Source organism: Nicotiana attenuata, unplaced genomic scaffold (genome assembly GCF_001879085.1).
Source record: "Nicotiana attenuata strain UT unplaced genomic scaffold, NIATTr2, whole genome shotgun sequence".
Classification (NCBI taxonomy): Eukaryota; Viridiplantae; Streptophyta; class Magnoliopsida; order Solanales; family Solanaceae; genus Nicotiana; species Nicotiana attenuata.
In genome coordinates this window covers 8,997-19,919 of record NW_017678365.1, presented here as the reverse complement: position 1 = coordinate 19,919, position 10,923 = coordinate 8,997, and the positions used below count along the sequence as shown (strand labels likewise).

Here is a 10,923-nt window from a genome sequence, read left to right as displayed (position 1 = left end):
CTTGATTTGTTTGGTTTCTTTTGATTAAATGGCATGGTTATTGCTCCAATTAGTCACCTAGTAAATTTAATTAGGGCTATTTTGATAACTTGGTTAATTTCTTGCTCATCTGTGTAATCATTTGATTGGTATAGGCTTAACCCTCGGAATTTTTCAAATATTTGCCCTTTGTTAGTTGACTGATTTGATTCAGCCTATCTGTGTTTGGGCTTTGAAGCCATTGCAGACTTCACCCCAATGGGGGTTTGATTTGGGTCATTGGGTAAGAATTTGGGTTTTGGATATTCATGTTGGTTTATTTGGGAATCAGTTTGGGCTCTTGGAGTCATTTATGACCCAATTCAAAAGGCCCAGCCGTTTGAGCCCAGGTCTGTTTGGTAGCTTAGGTAATTTGCAAAGTCATTAAGGGTAGTTTAGGGAGTTCAACTTAGGGAATCTTAGTGTAACTGAAATAGGAAGGTTCTAGTAGGGGTTTTAGGTGAATTTCAGACTTTTAGGTAGTTAACTTGGAAAGCAAGTCAATAAATGGAGGGTATCTGATCTAAAAACAGAATTCAAAAAAGGACTAAGGTGTAAAAATAAAAGCTGAAGTTTGCCCTAGTAACTTGCATATAAAGGCACTCTTACTTGGGGTGCAATTCAGATTTTGGGCATTAAAAAAAATATACAGAAAATGGGAAGCGGCTAGGTTCTTTGAGAGAAGTCTGAAATTCCCTCCATTTCTCATTTAGAAAACTGCTTAAATCCTGCATATTTGGTATTTTTGACTTCATCTGGTTAGAAAAACATTCTTCTAAAAAGATCAAAGCCCTGCATCTTGGTTCCAATGGCTTGAGGCTGGTTTTTTTTTTCCTGAAGCTTGGTTTTTGAGTTTTGCTATTGGGGTTACTGTTTCATTGAATCTGGGGCTGTTCTTTTGCTGCTCTGTTGATTATTCACCCCTTCTGTTTCTCTTTTGATTTCCAGGTATCCCCCGGATCTCATTGACATGTGAATTGCCTATCAAAGCTATGTAAACAACTTGGGCTTGCATATGAATGAGAATGAGTTTGAACAAAGATATATGTTCTCTAGTGATCAATCATGTGTTTCTTTGATGTATTAAATTTCCTGTTCGAACCCTCTTCTAAGTGAATTTTAGCTTGTCATTCTAGGCTCTAGTGTTGTTTGAACTCTTTTGCATTTATTGTCTACAACGTGGATCTCTTTAGTCAAACGTAGTATTAGTTCATTCAATTTGAGTGGTTTATTTTATTACTGAAGTTACAGGGATTTTACTGCCGTTAGAGTAAGCTGTAGGTGCAGATTTAGTATGCATTTTCAGGATTTTTGTTAAAAAGGTATAGCTGAGTTTTAGTTGTAATAGTTGAACTCTCATCATTATTGAAATATGGATATCACTAGGGACTAATCTATAGGCTGTATGGTAGTGTTTTTGTCGATTTTCAAGTATTAACGAGGCCTACTGTTGTGTTTGATCATATAGGTAAAAGCATGAAAGGTTCTGATGATTGTCTTATTTGGAAATATTAGCTTTAAACTTTGGGTATGATTTTGGTTCTATTTGGTTGGTAAGTTATTTATTCATACGTTGGGCTTGAAATCAGTAATGGTTCATGCTAAATAACAAAATTGAATAGGATGGAGTTTTGGTCAGTACACACTCGTTTATTTGTATAGAAAAGCATGTTGGGTCTTGGTTATGCATCAATGAGCTTTTCAAATCGTTTCTCAATGGAACTTTGACCTTTCTTGGGGTGGTGATGTTCTCTTAGAGTGCTATGTGATAGCAATTGTTAAGCTGATTTTACATTTAATGCCGAATCATGGAATTAATGTTAAATGGATGTATCGGGCTACCAGCTTGGGCCCAATTGTGATTGTTTTCCCTTTAGCGACCTGGTTGCCGAGACGAGCCTCATTTTGGGCCTATTTGGTCCTTACGCTGGCCTGCAGTAACGGATGGTTAGTCCCCGGCTTATGACCAGTCCTAGCTTTGCAGTCAAACGTGGGTTGTTCATTGCTAGCATTGATTATCAATTTTTAGCTTAACAGTAGTATAAAATAAGTAGAATCCCAGCTTCTTTAATGTTTAGATAAATAAGTTCCATTTAATGGCTGAGGTGTGCCATGTTAAGTAGGATATAGTTATGGCCTTCAAGAATTTAGCTTGAATTCCCTTTAAAATTTAGAATCGAGGTGTGCCGTGCCGAACAAAATCTCACATGGCCCTCGTTTAATTAGTATTTTTTAATGCTTAGAATTCGGGCGGACCGTTTAGCAAATTTCACGGTCTTCCCCAAAATAATAAACGCGTAGTCGCTTTAGGCGCGTATTTTAATAATATTATCTTCCTAAATGTGGATGCGCATTTATGTGACCCAAATCCAAATCTCAACGAAGTTGAAATGTGTTGACAATCACGGGTGCACTGGTGCAACGTGATTTCGAGACGCATTTTCACGACGTTGCAATTCTTATTAAAAATATAAAAAAAAAAAAAGTGGTTACTAATAAAAGCATATAGGCTAGAACATGTACTAAAATCAAATAACTTAGCCAAATATAGCAGTTGAGCGACCATGCTAGAACCACGGAACTCGGGAATGCCTAACCCCTTCTCCCGGGTTAACAGAATTCCTTACTCGGATTTCTGGTTCGCGGACTGTTAACAGAGTCATAATTTCCTCGGTTCGGGATTCAATCGGTGACTTGGGACACCATTAATCTCCCAAGTGGCGACTCTGAAATCTTAATAATCAAATCCTGTTCCGATTGTCCTTTAAGTGGAAAAACTCCTTTACATCCTCGCTGGTGTAAGCAAAAAGGAGGTGTGACACACAAAAAAGATTTTTTGTTTTTAGGATAATTAGGTAGTATTCCTTGGTTTTTTTTTGGGCGCCGGTTCTTTTCCAAGGGTGTAGCTCGAACCGGGTACTTTATTTTTATTTTTTTTAGGAGTAGTTTAGGAAGAAACTGAGTCGCTCTGAGATACTCATTGACATGGTTGATGCTGGCACATTAGGCTATGCCATACATTCTGTTTTCCCGTATATTTGGTGAATTGTGAAGCCTAAGTAAACTAAATAGCCTATTTTGTGATGCTCTTTCTCAGTTGTTTGACTCGTATGCCACATAGTGCAATATTGCTTAAATTTCTTAATTATGTGTGCTTACTTGACTTGAGAGTTGAATAGAACCGTCTTGATTGAGTCATGTGCAACGTGTGTATGAGGAATTGTGATTTTCTATGCTATCCTGTGTAGTCTAGAACTTGCCCCGTGTGTTAATTGAAGCGAAATTGTAAGTTGTGCTAATCTAGGAGATGACATAGGCATTTTCTTGCTTGATCATGGATGTGCTTGTCACATAAAAATAAAATTTTCCGTTGCTAGCCCCTTTGAGCCTATACACCTTTCATTTGGCACCCATATTACAAGCCATACCCCTATTTTGTTCTTAATTTGATATTGATTGAACCTTTACCTCCTAAGGCACTTAGGCGCTAAAAGAAGTAAGGTGAGATATTGGGGAATAGTTTTCGAGTGGAACCTTGGAAGGGCCCGTTGGTGCACTAAAGTTGAAATTAAAGGTCACTACCCGATGAACTTTATTGTATGGAGTGTGTGAAAAAGAAAAAAAAAAGAGAAAGAAAAATTTAAAGAAAAAAAATGATAGTGAAAGTATGTAGAAACATAAAACACCTCCAATTCTTATTGATTTGTGCTAGTGAAAAGTAGAGAAGTGCTTAATTGAAAAGAGTGCTATGTTGTATGTGGCAAGTGAATTGGTTAAGAAAATATGTGCTTGAATTGTGAATGTAGTGTATTAAAGTGCTTAGGAGGGTTAATCACTATTTCTAAATGTATCATACCCGTCCCTTGGCCTACATTACAACCCTAAAAGTCCTAATTGATCCTAGATTTGGCTAGCTTAAATTAGTAGAGATATACACTACGGGCAAGCTTATGGTATGATCACGGGATGCATATGAACTCTTTGTGAGAGTGAGCGAATTTTGTTCAAATTGTGAGATGTCCTTAATCTATATTCAAAAGTATATTTGAATGTGTGGACTATCTATATTCACTCTTTTGTTTGTTGGTAAGAGTACATGATCTCATGAATGATTGATGATGTTGTAAACTTTCTTGTTGGGTAAGTGCATGAGTTGAGGGTGCTTAGTGGTTGCAAGTCGGCTCTTGAGGTTGGGTGGTGACAAATAGGTTGTCGGAATTGATTGAATTGAAGGGTTATACTTGGGCTTGCTTAAACGGGAAGAATGTGAATTTTTGTGTGTTCATGCTTGTGTGCCGATATTGATCGTAGTCAAGGGTATAGTGTGGTTAAAAGTTAAGGTGCTCCTCTATGATTGAACCTTGTACATAGTTGGGGGTCTATTAGATAGTCCCATTGCTCAAGGACGAGCAAGAGTCTAAGTGTGGGGTGTTGATGTTTAGCTTAAAGTATATATATTTCTATGTATATCGCCTCATATTTTACTTTTGTTTCGTGAATTTGGGATGTTAAATGTGTTGATTTATGTTAATTTGATGTGTTTTTATGTGTAGAAATTATTCGGGAGCAATTGGGGGCGAAACGCGCAAGATTTGAGCCAAAACGGACGAAACCGGGAAACTTTCGAATTTGGGCGCCACCAGGTGGCGCCCAGCCCTACCTGTGGCGCCAAAAATAGTAGGTAAAAATATTGGGGCGCCGTGGAGGGCGCCTGGCGCCGGGCTGGGCGCCGGTGACGCGGATTTTGTCCTATTTTGCCCGGGACACGGTTTATTCGGCCCTAGACCTATCCAACACGTATAAAAGCAAGACTAAACATATTTTTTGAGAGGAGGACGCCACTTTAGAGATATCTAACAGACTTTGAAGGAGAATTCACGTGGGGGAACACACACCACGCTTGGAGGAGGCTTCCTTTAATTTCATAGTTTATTAGTTCTAGAGTTTTGGGTGCTACATGAACGTTGTAGTTTGAAGCTTGAATTGTTCTTATTATTTTATCATATTGGTTTATTTATTCAATCTTGCGCTTAATTATTTGATTGCTTGATCACCAATTGAATACTATCTACGAATCTAGGATTGAACTCGGGAGAGGGAATTCTAGATTGCATATAAGATTGAGTAGAGCAAGATCTTAACTCTTAGGGGGAGCGGATTTGCGGTTAGGATAGGAATATACCTAATCGCCTTGCTTGGTTATTATACGGGAATTATAAATGCGTTCTTGTTAATCCTAATTTCATAGGAATATAGGCGTTAGGTTAGCTTGAATAGGCGAGTTGTACTTCGGGAGAAGGCTACGAGCAATATTAACCCTGTCAACCAATAAACCAGATAAATTAATTAGACGATTTAGGTGGAAAACTCAACGGGGTTGTTAGCCAACCCATAGCTCTAGAATATTCACTCACATTGAATTTCGGCTTTAAGTTTGTCGTTGTTTTCTTTAATCTCTTAATTTTATACTCTAGATTAATTTTAGTTAAATATTCATACTTTAGAATTCGCTTGAATAGATTAATTGTTTTGGTTTAATTTAGTTGATAGTTAATCACAAGTCCATGTGGATATGATATCTGGACTTACAATCCTATATTACTTGTCGACCACGTAAATTTGCGTGTGCGTTTGGGAGCAACATATGTATAAAAAAATTATACTGATATACTATTACTTAAATTAACTTGCATGCCATATAAGATACTACATGATAAGGAGTTAAGTGTGTATCTAGGTCAAGGAAAATGGAAGGGGAATGACATGGATTAAGATTAATGATAGATCTCAACAAAAAAGTTTGTTGTGTCTTCACGAAACTTTTTGGAAATATGATGATTTTCTTTAGATTTCACTTTTGGGTCTAGGAGAAAGAATAAAAAGAAAATATAATGAAAGAATCCATAATGCAGTGTCAAACGTTGTACAAATATATACCTCAAAAAAGGAAGATTATATCCCCAAATGAAACTATACTACCTCGGTAAAATTTAACTCTTAGGCTAATACATGTGCGCCACGTTAAAGATATTACGACGTGACAGTTCAGGAGAAGCAACAAGGGAAAATCGAAAAAAGATATCACCTGTCTAAATGCTTTGTAGAATACCAACACTTAGAAATTTTCTTTTGTGTAATTTAACATGTTAGAAATTTACTGTCTCTTCTATAAATTTTTATAGCCCGTTTGGCCAAACTGCAAAAATCAGCTTATTTTGAGAAGTGCTTTTTATCAAAAGTGTTTTTCTCAAAAATACTTTTGGTGAGAAGCAGTTTGTGTTTGGCAAATGAATTTCAAAAGTACTTCTGAGCAGCAATTAGTGTTTGGCCAAGCTTTAAAAAACTGTTTTTAAGTGTATTTTTCTCAAAAGTGCTTTTCAAAAAAATGCTTTTGGAAAGAAGCTACTTTTTTCTGCTTCCCCAAAACTGCTTCTGCTTCTCCTCAAAAGCACTTTTTTTCCTTTCAAAAGCTTGGCCAAACACCTTAATTTTAGAAAAAAAATACTCTTGACCAAAAAAAAAAGTACTTCTGCCTCAAAAGAAGCTTGGCCAAACAGGCTATTAGTGTGGTCCATATATAAAGGAATAAATTATTTATCTTGTCTCCCAAATGAAATAATATCTCAGATAATATTGTGTAGTAATGCATATATGGTAGTTTCTTTGGTGGAAAGAAACAATTTTTATTAGGAGTCCCTAGGGCAATTATAATTTATGGAGGAGTCCTTATGGCTAACGTATCTGCCTAAGAGTCCCTAGCCTACTTATAAATATGCCTGTGTCTCCATCAGTCTGGCATCCTACGATAGGCACAGGCTAGAAGACTCTCTAGGTTTTCTCCTAAAGGTTTCAAAGGCGATTCCCTATAACGCTTGAACAACAATGGCTGAAGATACGTTCCTTGTTTAATTTCCGCTGCGGTGGCTCTGTGTATATGTTTAAATTCAACATTTGGTATCAGAACCTGCCTTTTAGCTGTGTTGTTCAGTATTTGTTAATGGTAATTATGAATATAATTTATCATGTTTGGGTAACAATGAATTCATAAGATGGAATCGAATTTTAGTCGGCAGATTACTCTTTAGTTTTTGGCTTCCGAGTGAGTTGTTATTTACTGCTAAATCTATGAGCTTTATGCATCTCCGTTGACATACTTTGATTTCACCTTTTAAGAACAAGAGAGAAATCTTTGTTATTCTGATGCTTCAAAATAGATCTAGTCTTCTAGATAATTTAGTTTTGGTAAAAGCTTTTGTGAGTTTGTAGGCGAATTTATATGTTTGCATTTATCAGTTGTTCTCATATCTATTGTTTAGCATTTATTGATAATAATTCGTCTGTCTTTTGTGGAAGGGTTGTATGCGAACAATAATACTGATGATGCTAAATACATATTATGTGAAAACGCCTATTGTTTTTTAGAATGGAAAAAAACTGTTTGGTATATACAGAAACATGTTTTAGAAAAGAATTGCTTCATTCTATAAGATTCTTATAATATGTTAATTATAAGAATGAACCTTTACGGTAATATAGCATTCTGCTTATATTCAGAGCCAGTCAACAATACGTCCTTTGGAGATATCTGTAGGTGAAAGGTGTGCCGGTGGCTTACATTAGGGCGATAAAGGATATGTATGCGGGAGCTATGACTTGGGTTAGGACTGCGGGAGGTGACTCAGACCCTTTCCCGGTGGTTATGGGATTACACCAAGGATCGGCGTTCAGCCCGTTCTTATTTGCCCTGGAGATGGACGCACTGACACACCATATCCAAGGAGAGGTGCCATGGTGTATGTTGTTCGCTGATGACATAGTTCTGATTGATGAGACGCGAGGCAGCGTTAATGGGAGACTAGAGTTATGGAGGCAGGTCCTGAGTCTAAAGGTTTCAAGTTGAGTAGGACTAAGACAGAATATGTGGAATGTAAGTTCAGCGACGTGACGGGGGAAGCGGATGTGGAAGTCAGGCTTGACTCACACGTCATCCCCAAGAGAGAAAGTTTTAAGTACTTAGGGTCAATTATCCAGGGAGAAGGGGAGATCGACGGGGATGTTACGCACCGTATTGGGGTGGGGTGGATGAAATGGAGGTTAGCGTCTGGAGTCCTGTGTGACAAAAATATGCCACCGAAACTCAAAGGTAAGTTCTATAAAGTGGTGGTTAGACCGGCCATGTTGTATGGGGCTGAGTGTTGGTCAGTCAAGAATTCACATATCCAGAAGATAAAAGTAGCAGAAATAAGGATGTTGAGATGGATGTGTAGGCACACTAGGCTGGATAAGATTAGGAATGAAGATATTCGGGAGAGGGTGGGCGTGGCTCCGGTGGACAAAAAGATGCGGAAAGCACGGCTTAGATGGTTCGTACACGTGCAGAGGAGAAGTCTAGATGCCCCGGTTAGGAGGTGGGAGCGGTTGGCTTTGGCAGGTACGAGAAGAGGTAGAGGGCGGCCTAAGAAGTATTGGTTTGAGGTGATCAGACGGGACATGGCGCGGCTTCAGATTTCCGAGGACATGGCTCTTGATAGGAAGGTGTGGAGGTCGAGCATTAGGGTTGTAGGTTAACAGGTAGTCGAGCGATTTTCCTCATTGTCCTGGTTTCCCTCTTTTTACCAACGAGTATGATAGTATTTTGTCTAGCTCTGCTAGCGATTTATGTTGTGTTTCACACTTTTGCATAATATTTGCGTTACTGCTTTTCCATTTATTCTCTCACGTTGCTGATAATATTTTTCGGATTTTGTTGTCATAGATCTATTGTCTCTGAGCCGGGGGTCTCCCGGAAATATCCTCTCTACTCCCTCTAGGGTAGGGGTAAGGTATGTGTATACTGTACCTTCCCCACACCCCACTGGTGAAATTTTACTGGGTTGTTGTTGTTGTTGTTGTTGTTGTTGTTGTTGTTGATTATCAAGGTTAATTACTCTGAGATGTCAATTTTAGGTTTTCTTTTACGTAAGGTATTTAGGAGTGGCCACATCATCCTGAATACTTGATGTTATTTAATCACATAAAAGTTTCAGTGATAAAAATTATAATGACATCTATTTAGTCCAGTTATCTCATTATAATGGTAACCCGGCCCTACAGGGAGGTAACTATTTTGGTGAGATTAAATGGAATGAAATAGTAAACTTTTCAGTTTAAAATTGTCTTATGCCCACAGGTACAGATTAATTTTATGTGTTTTGGTTTACTAGTCTAATAAAGTAAAGTAAATTCTATGCAATGATTGCAACCTCTGCCCACATGAGGGTCCAGAATTTACTTAAAATCGGTATTTTACATGATTCACCTTTGATGGATTGTACTTCATAGCTTAAGTATGTTTATCCTTGTTTTGCAGTCTTTACAGCTTTTTCTACCGCTATTTTTAATGAGAATGCTCGCATTCCAATGCTTTCTGGTGACAATTATGCTGAATGGAAGGAGAAAGTCCTTCTCACTTTAGGGTTGTCGGATTTGGATCTGGCACTACGTGGGGTAGAACCCCTATTCCCACGGAATCAAGTCCGCCAGCGGCTAAAGCTATTTATGAGCGATAGGAGCGATCCAATCACTTAAGTTTAATGCTCATAAAAGCTCACATAAGCCAGAGCATTAGAGGCTCTATCTCTAATAGCGATAAGTTCAAAGCTTACATGAAGGTAATTGGTGAACAATTTGTAAGTTCTAACAAGGCATTAGCCAGCACCCTTATGAAGAGGCTCTCGAGTATGACTTTTGATAGAAGTCGTACAATGCGTGAGCATATTATGGAGATGAGAGACATTGCTACTAAACACAAGTCCCTTGAGGTTGATATGTTCAAACCATTTTTTATGGATTTCATTCTCAAATCACTTCCTGCGGAATATGGTCCATTTAAGATTTCTTACAACACAAATAAGGATAAATAGTCAATCAATGAACTTTTGACCATGTGTGTTCAAGAAGAAGAGAGGTTGAAGCATGAGACACCTGAAAGTATTAATATAGTGACTCATGGTAAGAGAAATACAAAGAAGGGCAAAAGTGTTCCCATGAAAAAGAAAAACACCTTTGACAAAGATGTTTGTCGTTTCTGTAAGAAGAAGGGATACTAGAAGAAGGATTGCCTGAGATACAAGAAATGGATTGAGAAGAAAGGTAAATTTACCTTTGTATGTTATGAATCTAATTTACTGAAGTTTCTGATAATACATGGTGAATTGATTATGGTGCTACAATTCATATTGCCAAGATCACATGGGGCTTTCTAACTCAGAGGAAGCCGATAGCAAGTGAACAATACGTCTATTCTGGCAATAGGACATGTTCAAATGTGGAAGGCATGGGAACTTATAGGTTCATTTTGAAGGATGGTTTCACTTAGATTTGAAAAATACTTTTTATGTTCCAGAATATTCTAGAAATTTAATTTCTCTTTCAAGACTATCAATTAGTGGATATGATTTGAATTTTCATTATCCTTCTGTGAATCTTGTGAAAGAAAATAAAGTTATTGGTTTTAAAAATTTGAATGGAAATTTATATAAACTTGAGCTAGACCCCACATTTGAATGCAATGTTTTAACTTCGCATGACAAAGAAATTGGCACTAAGCGATGTATTATCAATGAGAACTCATCAAGTCTTTGGCACAAGAGATTGAGACACATCTCTATTGATAGAGTCAAAAGGTTGGTTAGTGATGGAGTTCTAAAAGCTCTTGATTTCTCTGGCTTTGGGACTTGTGTGGAATGCATAAAAGGTAAGCAGACCGATAAATTAACTAAAGGTGCCAAAAGGAGTTCTTAAAAGATCATACATACAGACATATATGGACCTTTTCCTACTCCTTGCTTGAATGGTGAGAGATATTTTATCTCATTTATTGATGACTATTCAAGATATATGTATCTCTATTTTATGTTTAATAAA

At 37.5% G+C, this 10,923-nt stretch overlaps 1 protein-coding gene across 1 annotated transcript; it reads left to right on the top strand.

The window, feature by feature from the left end:
• Positions 1 to 7,881: 7,881 nt before the first annotated feature.
• Positions 7,882 to 9,920, top strand: LOC109221611. The gene is made up of 3 exons (XM_019386076.1): positions 7,882 to 7,906; positions 9,368 to 9,504; positions 9,618 to 9,920. The coding sequence occupies exons 1-3, from the start codon at positions 7,882 to 7,884 to the stop codon at positions 9,918 to 9,920; spliced, it is 465 nt and encodes a 154-aa protein (XP_019241621.1).
• Positions 9,921 to 10,923: the final 1,003 nt, after the last annotated feature.